This window comes from Syngnathus typhle, linkage group LG14, assembly GCF_033458585.1.
Source record: "Syngnathus typhle isolate RoL2023-S1 ecotype Sweden linkage group LG14, RoL_Styp_1.0, whole genome shotgun sequence".
NCBI lineage: Eukaryota > Metazoa > Chordata > Actinopteri > Syngnathiformes > Syngnathidae > Syngnathus > Syngnathus typhle.
The window spans coordinates 2,574,371-2,598,785 of NC_083751.1; the positions used below are offsets into that span (position 1 = coordinate 2,574,371).

Below are 24,415 nucleotides of genomic sequence, written 5' to 3' on the forward strand. Positions count from 1 at the left end.
TGAACTTAGGGGGTGATTCTTCTGCATGCCACTAGAAGGTGCTCCTAAACCACAATTTCAGAAGAAAATGTACAATATTTTTTTCTTTCCATCATTTTGTGTTGTGTTTTTCCCCTAAAATCTTCCTGCATTGGGATTATAGCGGCGTAAAAAAAAAAAAAAAAGCTCAGCGTGACTCGTGGATTCCTGCTGCTACACAATACACGACTTTATTTTCTTTACGTAAGCGAGTGAACTTAGAAAGCCTTTGCCCCCATGATGCATCGCTGCAGACCAAGCAGCGAGGATAAGAATAATCCATAACGTAGTATCTAGGCCATGCAATCAAGACGGCGTAAAATGCGGAGATGCTCCTCTATCTTCTCACCTTTACGCCTTCGACATACATGTTTATCGCTGATGGGCTCTGTCATGAATTAATAACAAAGTGAATAATACACAAGCTTCCTTTTAAGGGATTGCGAGCGCGTTTGCCATTGCTGTGTGCTTAATGCTTGCGTGTAACTTATCATGCATCACTTTTGTTTTTGCGAGAATGAATCGATTTTTCAGTCACGTTTAAACAACAAAATATCACGAAAGCTTAAATGAATTGTAACATTCTTGTAAAAACGTTAGTAACACTTATTGGGCAATCTAAAAAGTAAGGTATTCACTTTCAATAACATATTGAATGGTCACAAGCGTAAAAATAAGTTAAGCACTCATAATAACGTTCATGTTTAACTGAAAATAAATGTTAACTTCATTCTTTCTCAACATTGTTATGAGGCAGCGAGTGTAAAAAAAGTATGTGATGCACTGTTTACGTTCAACTAAATGTCACCATGAAGATGCTCTGTGAACTGAAATCTCCACACGGCACGCCGACTTTTGCCTCCTCTGTGGTAGCAAACATGTCCGAGTCGTGAGCCACATGGTTGTTGACGGACGGAAGTAATTCAATTAGGTTCCCGCCATGTTTGTTTACCCGCATGGAGGCTCGGTGGCGAGTTAGTGACACGGTGCGGGGGCGGGCCGGTTTAGCAGATGTTTTGCGTAGACCCCTTTGACCCTTCCAAACTTCCCATCGACTGCGGGTGTGTTTGCAGCTCGCTGGGGCGGAGGCATACACTGTAGTTTTTTTAGCTGTGGAAATAATGCAGAGACATGAGGGGCGGTTGCGTGGGGGCGGCGGTGAGGCTTCATTAGCTTTGCAGAAGCTTGTTGAACTGGAAATAAAACCCAAAACATTCAACAACAACAAAAAAAAAAAACATAAAAGCTTCTCTGCAGATGACTCACGCTATGTAGAAAGGACTAACCTTTTACCCATGGCTGAGCCCACTTGAATTCTGTTGCTAACCAAAACAGCAGCACCTACCAAAGCAGGTAAACAGTCCAACATTCTCTACGCATTCAAGAAGATGATCTTATGTTACGGGCTCATTTTAGGATTGTAATATTTACCAGTCTTGGCTGGCTGGGAGGCCTCACGTGGTTTGACTATCTGCGGCGTCCATTTTGAAGTGGAGGCTGACCTGGTAATTAAAGCAAGTTCACTGCATGGTTTCCAGGCCCTTGTACATATCCCAACTTTGTCGCATCACAGACAGTAACAACAAGAACAAAAAATCAGACCGCTAAAGTCTTTCTTTAAATGTTGATGGCGTCCCCCAGGCGGAAAAAGGCTGCTTTTTAAAAAGTAAGCACTTGCGTAATAATAGATGGCGTTGCAGGGGGATGTGATGTGCAGTTCAAGACCAGCCTTTGCCCCAAACTTTGTTCCCCCTGTGGCGTTAAAGAAAAGAAAAAAAAAGATCCTCCCTGCTGTTTTCCACATGGAGGCGGTGATGCAACCACTAAGTGGCAGTGTAATTCCAGTCATGGTGAAGGCAGGCTGCACCTCACGTGTAACGTTACAACATGCTTATGTGGGCTGAAGTGTCAAATGAGGGCATATTGACCAAATACTATCTGGAAAAGCATCACGAGGACCTTCCGTTTCAAACGTGACTACTTCTGTGCAAATGAATCTATGACTCAAATTTGACCTGGATAATTTGACTCCATGTGAGGCCTTGCAAACTGATTTATGACCCTTGATTTTTAACATTTTAATTTGACCTGGGGCACGAGTCTTATTGACAAAACATATCTGAAAAATCTGTCATAGAAATGAGTCCATGTTTTTGTATTAATAACATATCTGGAAAGATCTTTAATTTAAGGCGTGACTCCATGTGGTACCTATTAAATTAACTTATGACTCCCAGGACTTGTTAAAGTTAGCCCTAGAGGTGCATTTTTGGGGGTTAGGGTTACTAAATGGTAATAGGACGGCTGAGTTAAAGATCTTAAAAGTCCTCATCAAAAACTTTGAGGGGGGGAAAAAGATGGTTGATAAATACAATTTCGTCACTTGGCACCTTCAATTCATCGTCTCTGCTCAGGCTTTTAGGACTCACAAATCAAAAGCAGCAATTTGTAGCCCACTTTTCCTTGCCAGTCACTCTGCACTCAAGGCTGCAGTGCAAAACATTTCACTTTATGGTGAATACTGTGTGTGTGTGTGTGTGTTTCCTGCTGGGTATCCACAGCGACACGAGAAGCCATATAGCAACCGAGAGACGTCACAAAGACAGATTACGCAAAAACGTCACATCGCTGACATAAGAGAAGCCGTGGTGTGCGTCCACGTTTCTCCAAAACCTATTGAAGGCGGGACACTGCTGCGCCATTCACACTTGAGTGCATTGCACAATCAAATAACTAGTCACAAAGAACATTATTATCCCCTCACATAAATGCTAAGCATAATTTCCCTGCTAAAAGGATCCTAAATCCATTTACACCCAAGCGCTAAGAGTCTAACCTCAAATTCAAGGTAATGAGCAATTTCCACACAAAGATGTAACAATGCTTACATAATTACAAAAACTCATCGAATTTGACTCATTGCGGAGTCTTAAACATCTTACCTAAGGTCTTTGTAGATAATTTATCAATATGCTGTCATATGATAAGAAAATCAATAAACTAGGACTGACACAAATGAATCGCTGGAGAATCGAATATCCAATCGGTTATCAGTCGATTACTTTCAACAGTGTCGTAAATTTTGTTTCTAAAAAACGGCCATGAACCAAATTTGTCTTATGACATTGTCAATATGACTTAGTATGATTGCATTTTTTTTCTCTACCTTTTATCATCATCATCGTCATTTCTTTAGACCTCGCTCGCCCATTCACTAACTGCAGATGATAAATACTAAGAGAATTTTCCTGGAAATCCTCCTCGGCACCTGCCAGAAGAGCCACTGCTGCAATTTACCTTCAAAAGAGTGTCGGGGTTGAGCCGAGGCGACTGAAAAAAAGAACAAAAAAAAACTGTAAATTTAGGATGCCGGCGCCAGGGGTGAAGCGAGCATTCAGGTAGTCATCCATACAAGCAAACAGACTAACAAACAAACAGCAACGTGGACGGACGGGGTGGAGGAGGAATGTGCCAGTTCAAAGATTTGTCATGCAATGCCTGCAGGGAGACAGTGCATTTTCTGCTCGGCCTCCAAATCACTTTCTGCTCTGCCGAGCCAGCGCACAGCCTCGTGTGTGATGTATCCAGCCTGATTGCTCCCCCGTCATCATTAACAGTGATTTAGGGGGAAAAAAAAAATAAAAAGACCAAAAAAACCGGCCTTCCACCTGTGTGTGTCTGTGCGTCATGAATGACCAAAGGCCATGAGAAATATGGTACCCATTATGGATGTATTGAAAAGAAAAACTTTTTAGACCTTAAAAAAAACCAAAAACATTTCTTTCAATGCCGGCCATTTTCAAAAAAAAGAGAACCTCTTGAGTGCCCGCCAATTTAGAGCATTCTGACAAATCCTTCAAGGCAAAAAAAACCGGCCTTCCACCTGTGTGTGTCTGTGCGTCATGAATGACCAAAGGCCATGAGAAATATGGTACCCATTATGGATGTATTGAAAAGAAAAACTTTTTAGACCTTAAAAAAAACCAAAAACATTTCTTTCAATGCCGGCCATTTTCAAAAAAAAGAGAACCTCTTGAGTGCCCGCCAATTTAGAGCATTCTGACAAATCCTTCAAGGCTCACAGAAGATTGTGTTTTATAACTCGACACAAAAACACATTTAAAAAATGTTTTTTGAAAATAATCAGCACACACAACTATTTGAAAAGGAAGGAAATTAGTTAAGGCTCCCTTGAAAATGTCCAAACGTAAAAAAATAATCCCGCTTTCCCGAACCGATGCGAGGATTCGGATTTTAAAATGGGAAAAAAAGTTTATTTCCACCTTTATTTGCCTTGCTAGCGTTAGCGTAGCTTGTTCGGCGGGGGAAAAAGCACGTTCGGCGGCTACTAAGAATAGCTTGGCTGACCCACTTTTTCAATTGGGCTGAGTGTTATTGTGCAAAAAGAGAGATCACAGCAGACTGTGCAAGTCGACTTTGTGGATTATTTCTAGACCTTCTGTTTATTTTTGTTGTGCGAGGTGGCGGAGATCATGAATAACTGCCGAGGAACCTTCACATTACCGTAACGATACGACGAATCTCCATTGTGAGCGTGACCAAGTGGAGTGCTGTGTTATTTTTGTTTTTTTTACTCTTGTGGATAATTTCTAGTCGGTCCCTTAATGCAAAATTGAGGTTATTAGCATTAATACAACTGCCAGTTTAATGTTGACATACTATTGATGCGCTAACAGGCCGGAACAACAACCCATTTAGCAATTAATATTTGGACAAAAACAAAATGGTGAAGCAACACATGTAGACAGACTTCTGCGAGTTTTAACTTCTGCCAATTTTTATGCTAGAATGTAACACACCAGATAACAAGAATCATGATAGCAGAGCTGTGTAAAAACCTGGACAACCTTCTTGACACCTTTCATCAATGACAAGTTGTGCGGTTTTGAGGGTGGGGAGAAGAACGGAGGCATCGCTCCTATGGCAACGGAACATTGCTTAAATGAAAGCAAGCGGCCTCTGAACCTCCACCTACGCTCACGCACACACTTGCGCGCGTGCACGCTAACTTTGTAGCTGATTGCCAAAGGCTGCACTTAAATAGGTCGCGCCTGGGAATCATTGTATTAAGCGCCGTAAATAGAAATAAACAGCAGAACAATAACGGCGCGTCGGCATCTTTGGGTAAGGGTTGGAGTGCCGTGCAACAAAAAAGATAAAATGGAAAAGTCTCCGGGGAAGTGTCATTATTCTTTTATTCGTCTTTTTTATGATGAAAAGCGTCAAAAAAGCCAATTATGAGCAGACAGACGAGGGCGTGATAACATTGTTGGCTAAATGAACCCTTGTGAATGAGGCAGATAAGCACAGGACACTCCACTTAACGCACGTCAATGACCTTTTGTGACGAGTGGCTGATTAAAGGGAATGAAAGGAAGCGAGCGGTAAAAGACAGCAAGTCAATCGGCGGCGCACGTGCAGGAACTTGGATCCTCCTCTTCATATCTGCGCTTCGATTGACATTTGACTTTGACAATGAACCTACGAGTCAGATCATTTGTAAAAATCGCTGTTGCTTCTTGCCTTCAAGTCAGTCACAGGTTTGTAACTAGGTAACAGTAGCCAGGCAATTATAACAAAGTAATGTAAAGCAATAATCTTCATTGTCTGGTGCAGCTTCGGGTTGGTTTTTTTTTTTCCTTTAAAACGTCAGCGCAGATGGCTGGCAAGACGCGGTGAGGTAAAAATAAAAAGCCTGTGCGTGCGGCTCGAGAGCTCTTGAATGCCATCTCCCCGTCATCCTATTTATCCATGTGCTCATCATCCTTTTCATCCATCAACTCGTCATCCTTTATCTCCTTCGGGATGGCCGCCCGGGGGAGGCCGAAAACTCATCATACATAGGTCGCCAAAATCAAATAACGCACGATTGTGGTGGATTTGATTGACACCCACTTGCGCTTTTACGAAATAATTCGGGAAACGCTTGCCTATTCAGCATTTCTTCATATTGAGAAACAATCCTTGTTTCCAGGCACTTCCTTTTTAGTACTTCCTGTCCGTGTCACCTCATTTGCATACACCTGCTTCCTAGGGCGGAGGATTTCTGGCGTTGTCGTCCTCCCGTGTCAAGTCAAAAGCTTCCGCATAAAAGAGTTGACAACTACACGCTACGGCACGTGACCATTTCCACCGCTTTGCTTCTTTCCGTGCCGGCTCGCCATCGTCCTTGACGTTCTTAATGGGTTCTTCAAATGCAAGCGGGTATCACTCACATTTGCCACCCTAGGTGCAACATCCCGAGGTGTAAATCCGAGGCTAACCCGCAATTTAAGCTCACGCAGGCGTCTGGATATGCGTGCATATGTGCGCGCGTGGTACCAGTACCGGCGTGCCGCGTAAAAAGCCCAACCGCAGACAACATCTGCAAAACGACTTCCCGCGTGTACGTCGTGAATCATTGACGAGAGGCGCGGAAGGAAAACGCGCGTGGACGGCGAGCACCGAAGAGGCTATTGCTAAGAACACGGAGAGTGCGGTTCACCTCAGAAAGGGGGATTAAACTTTAAAAGATGACGAGTTATGGAGAGGGAAGGCATTTAATCGAGGGGAACGACTTTCACGCAGAGTATCGTGAGACATCTTCCAAATCAGCGTCTTCACAACGACTGTTGACGTTTTTGGTTCATGCGTACTTTCAATTGGAAAGGCAACTCACGTTGTCGGCCATATTTGAACAATAGGTGCAAATTGAATCATTATTATTAAGTGTGTTTTTTAAAAAAAATCAATTTTCCTCCCCTGGTGGAGCATGTTGATGATAAAACATTTGTTCACAATGTGGCCGTATCTGATGTTGCGTTAATCCAGTGCACAGTCTAAAGTCAATGATAGTACACACAACCTGTGACATACAGCTGTTTACACACACACACACACACACACACACACACACACACACACACACGAACCTTGCACTGCTAATCCAGCAAATCCCCCCCTAACCTGCGTGCACACACACACACGCATACACACACGTACGTACACACACACACAAACTTCCTCTCCTCCCAAATCCCCTTAATCACAGCCGCTTGATCCCCGACAAAAAACAGCCCGCATAAATCAGCCGGGATAAGACAAGACCTCAGCCAGGGTGAGACGAGGGAACGCTGTTTTGAAGGAACACGTCGAATGACATTTGGGCGTTTATCACCTAAGAATGTCAAAAGACAATTTGTATAATTAATAAACAGCAGTAGTACAGGACAAAAAACTTAATCCGGTAGATTTCGGCTTGGACTAACTAGCAAAAGCGCGACGAGGGAGGCTGTGAATAATTCATCGCTCTGGTCTTTGTTGTGTGTCCAGAGGAATCGTTTAAAAAATATATAATAATTGTGGATCCACTCGCGATCAAATAATTGTCTGCAAAGGGAATTAAAACAAAAGTTGGCTGAAGGATGGTGGTTAATATCAAGAAACACAAATACATCTATTCCAATATCCTTGCGCTCATAAAAATCACAGACACGTTATGGATGAGAAGAGTCAATTAAATGTCGTGTGGAGAAATTTGCTATTCATTCTGAGACTCGTATTAATATATACACACCACTAATAGACTCATTGACTTGAGTGGGCACATATTTACATTCAACACATCTCTGACAGTGCAGCTGCAGTTCAGACCAATTATCATTAGCGCAGTGAATCTGAATGCAAATCAAGAAACTTTCCAAAACACATTTGAAATGATATTAATCACCGACACGCTCGGGAAATTTCCTTCATGCTAATACTCAGCTAACGGTTAAAATAATAGCTAAATTAGCACTTGGATATAAGTGGAGGCGAGACGAGTATCAAGTAAAACGACAAAAATGTTGACTAAAATGGTCGCTAATGCATAGTGGCTAGCGTCAAATAAAATACGGGGTAAAACAGAGCTAAATCATGACTATAATATAAATCAAATGATCTATTTTGGATTCAAGAATCCTTTATCTACCTGACCTTTGTCTGGCCTGCTCTCATTGAGTGCGATCCTCGTAGCACTTGCTTGATATTCATGGCGGAAGCGTCGTGAGGATCTGGGATAAGTCCTCCGACTTTAGCGACTTACGGACGGGAGCGCTACGGAAAGGTAACGCGGTTCTCATGATTTAAGAAAGCTCTTTTGAGGCGGCACCTTGCAACCTCGAGGCTAAGAAAAGAAAAAGTCACTTTTCAACCTTTTCACTTTGGCAGGGAATTTTGAAGAAAAACAAAGAACATACCAGATTGAATGGAACAGCTGATTTCCTTGACAGCGACTCACAGCTTCTCCTTGACTGCAATCATAGCTAGCGTTAACATTCTTACAGTGATTAAAGTGAACATTTATTTTTTGAAACGTTTCGAGTGTGTGTGACTGTGCAAACATAAGTGGATGACTTGTCGGGAAATACCATTTAAGACCTTGGCGACTTAGCAGGTTGCCGCTATTCCACAGCAGCACTGAACAATGACTCATTCTTTCAACCTCTTGCGAGTCACTTTGGACGCCATTTATGGCCTTGGGTTGACCACTTTCTGTTGCGACCCAGATTTCACCCAAGTTAGCCTCTCACACTTCTACTTCACTTCTCGATTTCTTTCCCATGCAGCCACCCATCTACTTTTATTTTGCCCTCTTTCATCCCCCTCTTAAGCCCGGTGCATCTGAACAATATTTCCGACAGAATCATTCAGCATACGAGAAGACGTTTAAGCAAGGGGGGGGGGGGCAGAGAAAAGGAGATGAAGTCACGGAGGGATATTTATGCAGAGGAAGGGACTGTACGGAAGTGGGGGAGGCGTGCACTGTGTTGGCCAGGGGGCGCATCACTCATCAATTTGTTTGTAAACAACAGATTTATGCGCAGTAAAGCGAGCGGAGAGCCGCCGGCGACTGAAGCACTGCACGCAAATGCATGAACAACGAGCTCAGCGCTTTTTGGCCTGCAGCCCGTCAAGGCAAGGAATACAGAAAAAAAAAAGGACGGAAAAATGACCAGGAAATCTCCCGTTATTCCCGCACGGCAACACCTACTAAAACACAGAGACACAACACAAGGAAAGTTAAATGCTAAGTTTGACAACAGTGAAAAAGCTACTAAAAAGATGATAAGGCAAGCAATAGCCAACAACGACAACGACAGAGTGGGTGCCGTTGCATTATTTTATTATTACTGGAAAAAAAAATCGAACATACAGTATGGTTGCGTGTCAGGTGGCTATCTTGTTTGTTTACTTTGGTCACAAAGGGGCAAAGGCACTTTTTTTGAAACAAAAAGACAGCAAGCTAACAACACAACCGCAAATAAAATGACCATTTACGTTAAATTTTAAAAAATATAATCGCTTTACCTTGTTTATTCTGTGCCGACCATTTAGCGCTAGCGTCATAAATTTAGACTACCTTAGCATAATAACAGGAAATGATAACGATCTGCAAGCGTGTCATACACTTGGGAATGCCCCCCGAAAAATATTTCTGAAAATTACAATCCTCTCTTAGCTATTTCTATGCTAATTAAGATGAGCACAATAGCGAGCAACGGTAAGACTGGACGAGAGTGTCGTACACTTGGTAGTTAAACTACAACGCTCCCCCAATTAGCCGTCTTCATGCTAATCTATACTAACGGCAGCTTCAAACTTGGTCCAAAAAAAATTCTGCTGGCTTGTTGTACACGTGAAATGTCTGCATCTTGTTGCGAAAATAGCCAAGCTCAGCATAAAGGAATCCGCAAGAGTGTCGTATACTTAGGAATCGAACTAGAACGCTGTCTGTAAGCTATCTTGATGATCAAGTTAGGTTACGTGTAGCTTCTATTATGATGTAAAAAGAAAATGGCCACCTTGCTTAATATAAACGCTGGAAACGAAAAGTCGGACAAAATACTGACAACTGCACACGCGGTTGGTAGCGTTAGGCGGCGGCGTACCGACAGTGTTAGAAAGATAACGATGAGAATGCGCTGCTCTGTACTCGTTAAAAAAAAAAAAGATTCAACTCAGAAAATTTCTGATAAAGTGTCAATGCGACTGACATTAGCCATGTAAGTGGCAAATGTTCGATAACACAAGCGAAAACTTCATATTCTTTCTGCATAGGAGGGATAATTGCTCATAAAGGCTACAATGCCACGCTGTGAGTGTTAGCATGATTTTGATCTGTAAACAAGATAAAGAAAATGCTGGAATGGTCACAAATGGCAAATGTTCATGTCTTTCAGCCGATTGACCTAGTTTAGTTTGTCTCACAGTTAGTTGTTTTTATGTTACGCTAGGCTAATGATAGCGTCAATCACAAAATGTCCACAGCTTGTCACTGAGTAAAGTAGCTTAGCATCAAAGCGATAAATGTTAAAAATTTGCTAGCACGTTGTTGGGAATCGAAATCGATATTATTCCCGGCGTAAATGTTTGGCTAATGGCTACTAGGTATTTTAGGTCATTTTAGTTTCTACTAAGCCGTGTTCGCAGCTAGTCACTGATTAGTCTAGCCTGGTGAGTCAAACTTAATTCATTTACCAGTTAGCCAAATTGATGCCGAGATGGACTAACCGTATTATATACCGTGATGCTCATCGTAAAACAATGTAATAACTATAATATTTATCCAAGCGCGCAAGAAGAAACGTGTGTGCTATTGAGTCAAAGAAGGAAGCGGAGTTAAGCGAGCACGAAATGAGCGGGAAAGAATAGTTCGGCTGCTCAGAGGTCAGTGGTGGCCTTGGCGGAGAGCGCCTGGATGCGTCCCGTGTTACAGTTCTTGCACAGGACGTGTCCATCCAGAGGGTAACAGCCCTGGTTGTCACCCTCAGAAAGCAGAGAGCCGCAGTCCTGTACCCATAACACATACGTTAGCATGCTAACACACGTTAGCTTAGCCTTATGCTAAGGTATCGCGTCGTGTGGTTTTAATGTAGTGTTTTGACGTTTGTACGTACCTCACAGCGGTAACAGTGGACGTGGAAGTCTCTGTCCAGAGCCACGATACGAACCGTCTCCTCCTGACCGGGAGCGGGCATGATTGGTTCAGAACACACGCAGCAGCGGGGTGCAAACTTCCTGCTCAGCCACAACAACACACACGACAGAGACATTATTAGTCGTACTACAACTTTCAAGTTTAGTGATAAGTCACCTGTGGAAGTCGTGTATGCAGTGGATGTGATTGGAGGCGTCGACGGTGAAGGGCACGCCGTCCAAACTGCGCTTGCAGACCACGCAGGTGAAGCAGTGAGGGTGGTAAGCCTTTCCCGTGGCCCTCAAGATGCGCTCCATGATGGGCTTGCTGCACATGCTGCATGTCTCCAGCGTGTTCTGCAAACACACACGCATACACGTTAAGACCAGGCCTGGTTTTCAGAAGAAATAAAATCAATAAATAAGGAACCTCCGAGGAATGATGACCCCAAAAACGATTTTCGCAAAAAACAACCATTAGATTGTGAACCCTGGGGAAAAAAAAAAGTGCTTCTCAGAATTAGAAAGTTGCTCCTCCAAAACTGCTCCTGGTCATGTCAAGTCTGGTGAAGTTCTTTTTGCGTGGGGTGTCCTCACATTGCCTGGCAATGCTGCCGATGCCCTCGGAGCCACAGTGGAGCGCGAGAGTGGTGGTAAATATTTCCACTTTGTGATGACTGCAGGCTTTCTACCGCCAGAACTCTCGGGCAAGCAGCCCGTGGTGGAGGTAGCGGGGTGTGTGTGTGTGTGTATGCAGTATTGTCAAGAGGCTCGAAATGTATTCATTTCCATCATTTCAACGTGGAAAAACGACAGACAGGTATGCCTGCATTGCCTTTTGCGCATTTCCTGGATCTGTTCTCCGCCGTGGCCGTTTTGCGTGCTCGACCGGGCTAAAGCGCACACGCTTCAGCTGCTTCCGAATTCCGCCAAAGCCCATCCTGCCGCCTCAGTGTTTCCAAACACGGTTGTGAGTGTGTGGCCAACACGGCGCAGAGTCACGCGCCGCCGGGCCCCGAGCGCCGGGACGAGGAGCGGTCGCCGGCGTGTGCGCTGACATTCTGCATCTGCATGCTAATGAGCGACCTAGCATAGCCTGCATGGGGGACGGAGGCTAGCTTGTCAGGTCACATGGTGTCACACCTTACTGGGGTCACCGAGGACACAGGATCCATTTGAAACGGAATGTATCGAAGATCTTGATGCAAAAATACAATTTATTTGTCAAACGACATTAAATTTAAATGATTAAATTATTTAATTTGATCAGATTTTTAGTCAATTAAAAATACTTCCATGGTGTAGCCATAAAAACAAAGAAAATGCGAAAAAATCTAATTAAATTATAATGATATTTTTGTGATGTCTAAAACATATTTTCACATTGAACTTATGTACAAAAAATTGAAGAGAAAAATTGCTAATGGGCTACGAAAATTATTTGAACAGTTTCGACTTGAATCGTTTTCACATATACGTGCCGGCCGGCCGGCCGAATGTTATATTTAGCGCAGAATTGGGTCGTGCGGTCACGGCATCTTGAGGCCCCGCAATCTGAGAGATGCCAGACTTTCATGTTTTGGACCGGCGGCGGCGGCGGGGCCGCGTGGCTCGCGAGCGCTCCTGGAAAGGCTGGAAGAGTTCATGAAAAGCGAGACGCTCGTAGAAATCAACACGACTCCCGGGGCGGCGTTTGTGTGTAAACAATGTCCATGCTGCAGTCTTGCCGCGTGCAGGCTGGAAAAGGATAAAAAAGCTTTTTAATGAGCTGGATGCCGCGAGCCTGCCGGCTTTATTTACCTCGCAGGCACCAGAGCAACGTGAGGAACGGTACTTGATCCGCATCCTTCCCTGCCTCTTGGCTCACTACTTGTGGGAATACCTTAGCCTTGTTTAGCTTAACTGGAGCATGTGATTTCACTTCCTGCTGTCTGACTAGAGTACTCGCAAGACCCCCCTCCCCCAAATAAAAATGTATGCGATACTTGACAGTAGACACGTCGGTTGACGGGGCGGAGCCTGAACTTTTAAGTTTAAGAACTCGGTACCTTAAAACCAGTAAAGTTCCCAAGATATTTTCCCCTGATGTCCTCAGCCCACTCACATCAGGGTTCACGTTTGAACCGGTGCCACTTGTTGCCAACCCTTTGCTGTTGAGTCCCGGGATGGCCTCTGCTGCGGGGGCTTCATATGCCCACCGCCACTAGAGGGCAACATACAAGCACTGCTGCAGCGATGTATTGAAGCATACTGACTGACTCGATGCGCCCCCTCTCTCTCTCTCACATGCGTGTTTGCCCACAAGGCTAAACAAACGTCTCGGCAGTAAAGTGAATGTAGGTCACACACACACACAAACGCACACTTTAAGTCAATTGTATGGAGACTGGAGACCCCCCCCCCCCACACACACTTCCTGCAAAGCCCACAGTGTCTGCAGAGACTTGGCCCGGACGCTAAACGACGTTTGACAGCTTTTGGCGGACACGAGGAGCCGTGTTGGCAAAACAAAGCGTGTTGCGGGGAAATTAAAATGGAGCAAGCATGTGTTTCGGTGACACTCGGGCCCGACGAGGCCATGCGTGCGTCGCGTCGACTTGGAACTGATCCAGGATAATGTGGGTGGGGACTTCTGTAGGTGCTGCTGTTTTGGTTAGCAACTGGATTCAAAGGGCCTAATAATAATCATTTCAAAAATGATATTGGAACTGAAATTGGAGCCATTTCAAGGTCATTGAGCTCATTTCTGTCCTGCTTCATGTTGTACTTCTTAACTACATTAGAAGTAAACTAAAAATAAATGTGGTCGGACATAATGATGGCGTCTTAATGAGGCTGTCTAACATGGTTACCGAAATAAAACGAATTCAATGTTGTTCCGTGCGAAATGCTGCTGCACCCGCCCGCCAAATGTTTGGAATTATTGCTCGACTCCTCCGTGATTCATACGTCCCGACATTCAAGCTCGCTCTCTTCCTTTTTTTTCCTTCTCCCCTTGCTGCCGCTGTGATGTTAAAACCGCTGGCGATTGCATAACGTGAAAACTTGCATCACCAATTTCCTGCAGTAAAATACTCGCGTAAAAAAAAAACCACGAGAAGAAGAACTCCGCGTTTGCTTCTTGACACACTTGATGATGAGGCTGAGATCTGTGGTGATGCTGAAATGATTGACGGGGGAGAGGCTCCAATGAGAAGTGCCTTTTGGTCACGGTTTTATTTTATGACATGACTCAAACAATTCAAATTACCCCCAAACAAAATGGACACAAATGTTTGATTTGAATTAAGCATTGAATTATTAAATGTATTTCATCATTCATTAGAATATAATTTCCTAGAATATAAACGTAAAAGGCGGATGAAAAATTATTTTAATTATTTTATTTGATTACAAATAATTTGTGCAATTAAACCCTAATAAAATTCCTCGCATCTGCAAACTTTTCTTTGAATTCTCCTGCTTTGACAAGCGGAGCGACTGGAACGATTGACACGTGACGGCGTCCAAACAGAGTGCCCGAAATGCTAACAATGATTGAAGGAACCCCTGCTGCCTCCATCTGCTTATTCGCCGTGATTTAAACATCCCGACATCTGCATCAGACTTTTTTTTTTCCCCTTCGCCGTGATGCGAAAACCGCTCCGGATTGCATCACCGATTTCCCGCGTATGATAACACAGCGGTGTTCCAAAGCGGGGGGGGAATAACTTCATCTCTCCTCCTTTGACACACATTTTACACCTAGCATTTCTGTTTTTTCTTTGCCAGGCGTGTTTTCCGCGAGGCCGATCGGGGCTGACGGGAGGCAGGCTGCGCTTTGCACGCGATTTATGACCTGGCAGGATGAACTCGCTGCCGCTAAATTTACTGCTGAGCTGATTCAGTGCCGCGTCTGCTCGGTGCCTGGCTTTACTGCTATGGGACCAGCGAATGAGCGAGCGACCGGGGGAAAGTCGGGACAAAATGCCGGATGGATGAGTCACCTCGGCAAAGAAAAAAAAAAAAAGGTGACTTAACGAAGCTTGACAAACAAGCCTCTTGCGTTGTTTATGAGAAGGAAGTTTGAGGAGATGAAATGAAGAGCAGATGATGATGACTCACAGAGAGGAGCGGAACGAAAAAGGAAAGGTGGTTGGGCGAAAATAACATCAAAGGTTTTGGCAAATACGCCGGCGAGGAATCGGACGTGCTTACGTTAGCATTATTAGCTCGTGTTGCCACACGGCAATCGCTAGGACTTATTTAGCTCTTACGATGATGAGAGTAGAGAAGGACGCAACAGATCCAGACCAAAACAACTCATTATTTGACTGGTGGGGAATTTAACACACTCGCAAGCCCCGCCCTCTTGTGTCACTGTCTGTACACGTCCAGTACGTATCCGAGATAATGATACGATATACACGGATATTCTGTCCCGCCTCTAGCTCCAAAGTGTTGCTATTAGGGTCCATTGTTTGGACAAGAGTCGCGGAAGCTCCCTCATGTTTTTTGTCTAAGCATATTTCCTTGCCCGGGGGCAAGGAAAATATCGGCGACCCACTGCTGACCCGCCGCAATGTCACTCCCACTCATGACATCGGCCAACTACCGCCGGGCTCTTTGTCACTTTCTCTCGGCAACCGCGGCAGGAGACGTTGCCTAAAGTCCAGAGGGGTCACTTTTAGCCACACGGCGGGATTTAAGGCGGAGAGGCAGCGCCGGGCCGGAGCGGGACGGCGCCGCTCCTGCCACCTTTTGTGGAGGGGAGGGGGGGTTGGTTGACATACGACCCGTCACGTCGAAGGAAAGTCCGAGGCGGCGACGCGGGTTTCACTTTCAGCTGCCGAGCGGGAGCTAAGGCGGAGAGGCAGTACCGGGCCGCGGTATCTGAGGCGGAGGGAGATCGCTGCACTCCTGACACCTTTTAACACCGGAAGGCCTGCTGTCATGATAAACCACTCCGGACAGGTTTGTCAAAAGTGCCAGAGAGTGACCCGGCTCGGATGCATACGCCTTTAAGAGAAACTAAACTCTACATAAAGCAATCCAGTCGAGGTCGAAGCGCAAAAAAAATGGTGGGAGGCTCTGGCCCGGTGCCACGCCGTTCTTGGACCCGCCGGTCATTCTGCACCTTACCGACAAGCAAGAGGCCAGGCCGGGTCAACTAAGTCGAAACTTCAGCTCAGCTCACACCCCGGATGAACATTCCGTCAAGGAGCGTCACAAACATTCAGACTGAGAATTTCACAATCTTTTGGGAAACGCATTTCAAGATGGCTGAGACCGAGAGCGAGCTTCCCATTACGTGGATCACCCTTCATCCGTGTGACGCACCTACGCACACCTCAAGTCGTCGTCGCAGTTTGTTTTCCCGGCGCCCGAAGGATGCCCGGGGCGGGCGTCAAAAATTGTCAGTTTGGGATCGTGTTGAGATAATTGCTAGCGTACCTCCACGGAAAGGTTCCGGGCAAAAGATGACGTGACTGGACAGTACGACATGATTTTTATGTCCTGTAACATATCTTGCATCCACCCACTCTTCCTTAGCATCACTGCTACGTATTAGCACGTTAGCATTTAAGCAATCCGACATGACAGCATATGAGGATCATAGCCGCGTCTTGACGTCGGTGGCGTGATTTTAATTTGACTTGAATTTTCCCGCCCACACACACCTGTCACCGCCCCCCCATGACGGATATGCGGGTCGTCACATGCGGACTCGGCGGGGCGTTCGGAGACTGCAACGGAGAGCCTCGAGACACTCCCGTGGTGCCGAGTCATCAAATATTCATATCCCGTTTGTGTCGAAATTGACTTGTGTACTTTCACACGTAATTAAATCTGTTAATTCCTCAACGGAGCCCAGCAATTAGACAGCGCCGGCTTGAATGGGATCGCAAATGGCGGCGTGTTAACACACTTGCCAAAGACAATTAGGCTGCACGGCTGTCCCCATTCTGCTTGAAAGGGTTTATTGACAGCGACCGACTTTTTTTAATTATTCATTTTGTCAACACCTTTCGGTCTATAAATACGAACATCACCAACATGGCTTGAGGGAGAAGTTGACTGTGCAGTTTCTCGGCAGGACACAGACAGTCTGTGAAGGTATTTAAAGGGGATTAAAAGAAAGTAGGGACATTTCACTGCGATAATATTAAAAACGGGAGGGGGGCGGGGAGAGGATTTTTTTTTTTTAGGATGGATAAAAGTGCGACAGTGCGGATAAAAGGTCTCACCGTTGAATAATGGCGGCATCGAGTTTAAACGGTGTTAATCTGCGGGATTGGGGCTAATGCGGATTGCGCCTCCATTTGAGGAGCGCGACAAGGCCTTTAAGCAGCTCAATGTGTTGTCACAAGTTGATTAAGTGCACTACAACAAGATGACAGGATTAGCATTACACAAAACACACACTACTACACCGTGCGTGTGCGTGCGAGTACGGCAAGGTCGTTTGTCACAGAGACGCTGCATAATAATATTCATACGCCGAAGCGTTATCGAGACGCGACACTTTTCTTTCTGTAACTGAAGCAATGCAAAGTGAACCCAGACAGGAAAAGCCGACATCAGAACTGAATCGAAGGTGGACTTTTGGGAGATGCCGGCGGGATGGGAATAAAAGGAGGAGGAACAACGTCCATTAAGGAATTTCCCGATTTTCCGCCCCGCGCTTTTTTTTTTTTTGATCCGGCGCCAGAAGAACATTTATGCTGATGAAACGCATAAATAAAAGTTGCTCAATTATCCCGCTTGGAGAAGTTCCAGGCGAGACGGGCACAATCGGCGTGAGTGCCTCGCAAAAAGGGGGGAAGATTTAAGAGAGCCCGGCCGCGGGCGTCAAACACCTTCAACGGCCACGCCCATTTCAATGAAAACCAAATAAGTGTTTGGCATTTTCCTTGGCACATTGGTTTTGTATTGAACCCCTAACACCTGAAGTATTACGGCAACTAAGTGCTTTGAACTAAAAGTGACTGACGACTTCTTCCGGTAATTAGTGGCGCGTCGCACCGCCGCTCGTAAATTGCATCAGTGTCGATGCAGGAGACAGCACAATCCAAATCAAACATTTCCACCCCGGAAGCCATCAGAAGAATTCAAACTCTTCTTTCTTCTCCTCCTTATCAGTTCGCCAAAGCTAATTAAAATGCTTTTGACATTTATTAAATACACAAAGCGCGGTGGAACGGCAAGCTTAGCGGCGCGCCGCCGCCGCCGCCATCGACTTGCAGATAGCATCGGCGTGATCAAAACATGAAGAAAAAAAAGAAAGAAAATCGAGTCCAAAAGAAACTGAGATCATTATTTAGGCAAGTTGTTGCAACTTTGTCTCCCCCCCACTCATTTGAACACGTGGACATTATTTCAAAATGGTATAAGCCAAAACTGCTCTTATATATAATAAGAGAATATAATAATATATAAAAAATAATATAAAATAATGTAATGCATATAATGTCATATAAATATATAAAAAATATATAAAAATAATATATAATATGTTTTTGTTTTTAAAGCGGTCAGTGTGGCTATTTCAAACATCAACTCACCACATAGCAGGGCTCGCAGTAGGCCTTCTTGTCGACGGCGTAGAAGGGTTTGCCGCGCAGCTTGCCGCTGCAGGTCATGCACACGAAGCAGTCCACGTGGAAGACCTGATCCATGGCCGTGCAGCCGGTGCCCTCACCCACCACGTTCTCCCCACAGCTGGCGCAGCGCCCTGGGGGAAAGGGGATGAATTCAAGGTCACAAGCAAATTGGCAGTAAACATCACGCTCGCACAGTTTAGAGAGTTGGGGAGTGTCGTCGTAAAAAAAAAAATTAAAAAAAAAATCGAGACGATGATTGGCTTTCACTTTTTTCCATTCAACTTTTTAAGAAGCATTTTATTGTTTTTGTTTTCTTTAAGAATAATTACAGAGCATTTAAAAAAGGGATTTTTTTTGTTTCCAAAAAACATTTTGAGAAAAAGGGTTAGGAAGAGTCATACACAAACGGACTGCCGATCAGCTCCGATTGCCAAAGCCATCACATCATTTGACTCGACTTCCAGTCTCGGAACAAAGTCGACTTTGGGCGTGTGCGCGGCTCCGACATAATCCCACAAAGCCAAGCGACAAAAGAGAATAAAAGTGTGGGCGCGATAAAACAAACTTTTTAAAGGGGTCACGAGTTACGAGATACGATTGCGGGCAAAATAGCCCGATTGCGCGCTGGTGTGGCATTTGGATATCTTTAATTGCGTGGGCGATATCTTTAATTGGCTTTAAGATGTCCTCCACTCAATGGCACTTATCTGTGCGCCCAATTAAGGCCACTGTCAATTTCATTAGCGCTATCTGACAATAATAGCCTTGAAAGAGATATCAGAGAATGGTTTCTTTTTCGACACATCTGACGAACGATGCCATCTCCGACATTAATTCCGCTTCTTCATTTCGGGACGATTTGGCTGATGATTGGCAGCCACGCAAGTGTTTGTGCCGCCATCTGATGTTGATATTTGGCAGGTAGCGATGTGTTGCAACTGAAGTCACTGACGGGATTACCAAAGCGAGCTAAAGTTTTGGGAACGTCGGCGGCGACAAATAAAATGGGATTATTTTGTTAATTATTTTTTGTTTTGAAACCATTTCACACCGCACTGACAATTTCAGTGGAAAATTGCTGATGAAAGAAGGCAAAAATCACATTTCATTGATTGAAAAAAAATAAATAAACATGTTCATGATGTTTTAAATTGACTGGCATGTTTTCATGCATTTTGGTCGAATGATCACGGCAATCATGAGTTGCCTCAAGTGTGCCAGCGGTACAGATTGTGTGGAAAGGGAGGCAAATTCAACAAAGGAGAGAAGGCTCGTCTCGCGGGAGCACGTGGGTGTCGACGCAATTGTGTGTGTGTGTGTGTGTTAGCGGCTGGGGATCACAGGCCATCTCCGTTGAGCTGATGGGAATGCCAAACGTGTCCCGCGGGGCTCTCGCTTTTAAACAGCGAGCAGGAACCTCGCGGAAATCCTCATGCTAAAAAATGCCAACGATTTATTCTTTAAAAAGATCAACAAACTATATATTTTTTGCTTGTTACTGAATTTTTTTTTTCCGGTTTTTGTCTGCATAAATCACAAAATTGAGATTTTCCATTTGTCAATGCTGCATTTTTTTTTCCTGCTGAAAATGGAAGTATTCTTCAGAAACAAAATCCCCTTCAAAAGTGAACAATCCCATTTTTCTTCCCGGCAGACTACTAAGACTTTTGCGGGAACTTTTTTGTATGATCGCGAAACAAATGGCTTTCGCGTGAAGATCTGTCTCGCATGAATAATTCGCAAACCGCAAGACGTGCCGTGATTATTTACCCCGACGGACAGACGGCGACCGACCCCAACACTTTCCAACCATCGGCGGCGGGCGCATCAAGGAATCATGAAAGAAAGCCCGAGCTGTCCCGAGCGGAAGAGAATGGAAGCCTTAATGTCTCCACTTCAAATGTTTCCTGTACAAGCAACGCAAGTGTGACGGGGAGGGCGGGAGCTTCATTTACACTTGACTCGCTCTCTTTGCTTTCATTCTTGCCGCCTCAGAAGTGTCTCTTCTGTGCCAAAGTCAAAAAAGAAGAAAAAGAAGAAGAGAAAATCCTTTTTTTTTTTTTTTGCCGCACGTATCCCGCGAGCCGCCTGGCGATGCTAAGACAATTTAATTGGATAAAAGGCAAAGATTAAAGAGACCCTGACTCTGGGTTATTAATAATTGATTTCTAATGTATCGGCAGTGACAAGGAGATGGCGTTTTTTTTTTTTTTTTGGAGGGGGGGGACGGCTGTTGAGTGGCAGGAAAGTCTTCTTTTGTTTTTTGGTATGTGTGTTTCCCCCCCCACCACACACACACACAAATGCACACGGTGATATCAAGGCAGTGAGGGAGCGCACACTCGCGCCTCAATTTGATCTTACATCCTCGCAAATCAAAGACGCGGCGTGTAAAGGGAGGAAAAAAAAAAAAAAAAAAGGCGAGCGCGTTCGCACGCACGCAACTTTTTCTTGTGGGAGAGGGAAAACTTTATTTCCCGCCACTTGCGTGAAAATGAAGAACGGCGTTCTCGCTGGCGCAACCGTTGCGAGGCCGCGCCGACGTCTGCAGCCAGACTAACAAAAGCGGAATACGACGCCGACTGCAAATCGAGCAATTACGACATCGGGGCTACCGAAACGAACAATTTGGACTAAGATTTGCCAAAGAGGGCGTCCACCATTAAAACAACGCATCACATTCACGTGCAAGGCGGCTTTAGCTTTTAGCCTCGGCTCGCCCCTAAGCGGCGCGGCCTGTCGCAGCCCATCATGGCCGCCTCTCTGCGCTCTCCGTAACCCTGCCTTTAATCTCATTGCCAGTGTCAGCAAACAGCAGCCCCCGACCCGTGCCACTCGACATTAGCGGTCGGGAGCCGAGTGTAGCTTACACGTTTGAGGAGCAGGTCGGCGTGGAGTCGAGGCACGGAACAGGTGACTTTTGTGTGTGTCTGTGTGTGCGTAGCATGTGTGTGTGTTGAGCAGCTGTTTCGTTCTCCCTGTGTGTGCTTGCGTGCGTGAGCGTGCAGATGTCGGCACACTCCCGAGGTCAAACACTCGCTCACAAATGAAATCTAGCAACAACGTGAGCGCCCGGCAGCCTGGCGTGCGCTCGCACGCCAGCTGATCTTGCAAGCCTGACTGAAGCTGTCTCAACGAGGCAGGAGCGCCGGCGAGCGCCTCGGCCCGGGGGGGGCGGGGGGAAAACGACAGGGAGGGGGGAGTGGGGGCAGTCACCTCGCATGAACCGCTGCAAGAAAGACAGTGAGAGAGCGAGTGGGGGGCAGAAGGAAAGGAAGAAGCGCGGGCTCGGGTCGCCGAGAAAAGGGAAGGCAAGAGAGGACAAGAGAAGCGCTGGCACACGGCGACGCAGAAACTAGAAAGCAGAGCTGATGCGGCGGATGGAAAAGTGGGCGGAGACATTTTGGTCCCGGGACAAAGCAAAAAATATCATCGCAGTGGGCGATTTGGAGTTGGCAATCGGGCTTTTGAAATTTGGGAGGGGACTACTTCCTGGTTTGAACGGCATACCAATAGACCATGCGCGGCCATTGTGTGCTTCCGTTTGGCCTTTTGGCAGCCACCCACCCACACACACACACACACACACTCTCACTGCATGCTAATCCAGTGTAGGTGGTCGGACACTGATGCCGGGTTTAAGAGGAGAGCTGCCATGTCACCAGACTGACGGCCCCCGGTGCCCCCGGCTGCTGGGTGACCTCTTTCCAACCGCATCATAATAATGCGCGCGCACACACATACACACGTACGCATGTTCGCACAGCATGACAAAGAGGCAATGCTGTGATTGAGGAAATCCTTAAATAGGAATAAAAAGAGGAAACAACTAGAGGGCCTGTAAGCAGATTAGAGGTGTGGGGGGGGGGGGGGGGGTGGTGGTATTGAAATTTAAAAAAAAAAAGCATTTGACAAACTTGTGTCTATATTCGTCTGCATTTCGGGTTTGCGACATTTGATTTTAGTGAAATGTCTCGTCGTGGTGACAAGCCAGGCAGCACCTAAAAGCAAACTCCCGACAGGCTGCTGAGGGCGTCAGATGAGTCGCTGTCTAAAGAAGGCCTCTATTAATACCGGCGCCCAAAAAAATAAAAAGCAAAACTCGCGCCTGACCCAATTACCTCTGCTGATCCCGCGTCCAAAGTCTTCCAAGATTCCTCATCAACATTTCATGCGAGGTGTCTCATGAATTATGACGCCTGACATATCCGGGAAAAACGGCAATAGCTTTTTCCCACGCTTGTATTCCACGATACTGATTTAAAAAAAAAAAAAAAGTTCACCTCACCTGGTCCATGGAAAAACAAAAACTGCCAAGCAACTAACTCAAGTGTCACATGATTAAAAAAATGACAAAACGCACAGTCAGATAAAAGAAAGAGAAATTCCCGCATTAAAAGCCAACACAAAGCAAAGGAAATAAAACACCACCATCGCTAATTGTAAATAATGCAGAGCCGCTCATCCTTTTTCAATTATTCAGTTTTTTGTCCTGGTTTTTGCTTGACAGCATTGTAGCGACAACAACATAAGTACAAATGTCGGGGAATTTGTACAGCCGCTGCTGCTTCCAATTAGATTTGCCTGCATGGCGCGCACAAACACACACACACACACACACACAGACACACACTTCAACACACGCGCACACGCACGTACACCTACGCAGCGGCTAAGTGGATTAGACATGACGAATGATGACATTTGTACAAGAGGCTCCTTCAGATTACTCCGATCTAATCTAAGACTCGAAATCAAAGATGCTAGCATATTCACTTTTTTTTTGCCACGCGCTTTCATTTTTAGGTTTTTCCAGATCAAGATGAGCACCTCATCACGCTCGTGAAACACCGACTTGCCGATTTCCCAGTAGTTATCGGCAAAGTATGCCGTTAGCCCGTCGAGCCAAAATGCAAACACCGTGAGGCCTTGTTGCTAACCAGCTAAACTAATCTTACGAGGCTAGGTTATATTAATTCATTGTTCGTTTGCCTTCATTTTAGCCTAAACCGAAACAAATTGTAAGGGATATATTTATTTATTCTGAATGGGAAGAAGATCTTGGAAAATTAATGCATTTTAAATGGGAATCACATTATCGAGGAAGAGGGGGTGTTCATAACGATCAAAACGAATTATTTTCCAAAAGCATTCATCTCAAATTTAGAGTTGTTACAGAGTTGATTAGAGTACAGTTATACAGAATAGTGAGCAGGACTTTTTTTTCCATCGAAAGCCTTTAACATTAATTCAATTCAACAAAGCCCCAGCGGACCAATGAGACGCCGCCGTTTCAACTTCATCAAAGACCCCGGAACTCAAGAGCGATGGAACTTTGCTGGGCAAAGACGACCATTCGGTCCAAATGACGGGGCCTACTTTGATTAATCTCGTTAATTACTCACCCCAGGGTCTCGGCGACCGCTAGCCCCCCTGTCCGCCCCCTCCCCCTTCATACTCTTAAAACAAAGTGCGCACAGGCTTATGCGCTATTACATTCTTTGTAATTACAAAAGTCTCACGCTCTGGGACTGGCTCCGGAAAACATAGCAGACTTAAGTGATGGATCTTAAGGTTGCCGTAGTGACCGTGTCTGAAGGAGGAGGGGGGGATTGTTAGCGGGGGTCTCTCAGCGGACGGCCGACCGACTCTGCTAATGAGTTGCCGCGCTCACCTTCTTAATCTTTTCATGATCCCGGTTTGCAGGGGTTCATTAAGCTTGAAACGGCGTGGAAGTGGCTATCATGACGCAGTTTTTTGGTACTTTTTGACTTCTACCCAAAATGTAAAAGCCCTGAGGTTTCGGGCAAAGCTTCTCGCGATATAATAATTCATTTTTATGTCGTCAAAGGAAA

At 45.4% G+C, this 24,415-nt stretch overlaps 1 protein-coding gene across 6 annotated transcripts in view; it reads right to left on the reverse strand.

The window, feature by feature from the left end:
- Positions 1-9,139: 9,139 nt before the first annotated feature.
- Positions 9,140-24,415, reverse strand: part of lpp (LIM domain containing preferred translocation partner in lipoma) — a 69,033-nt gene continuing 53,757 nt past the window's right edge. For all 6 annotated transcript variants that reach the window (XM_061297120.1, XM_061297117.1, XM_061297121.1 and 3 more), the window contains 4 exons: positions 18,522-18,691; positions 11,156-11,334; positions 10,959-11,079; positions 9,140-10,851 (listed from right to left, as the gene is read on the reverse strand). In XM_061297120.1, coding sequence (XP_061153104.1) covers positions 10,723-10,851; positions 10,959-11,079; positions 11,156-11,334; positions 18,522-18,691 — 599 coding nt within the window. In that variant the 3' untranslated portion in view covers positions 9,140-10,722. The remainder of the gene's footprint in view (positions 10,852-10,958; positions 11,080-11,155; positions 11,335-18,521; positions 18,692-24,415) is intronic.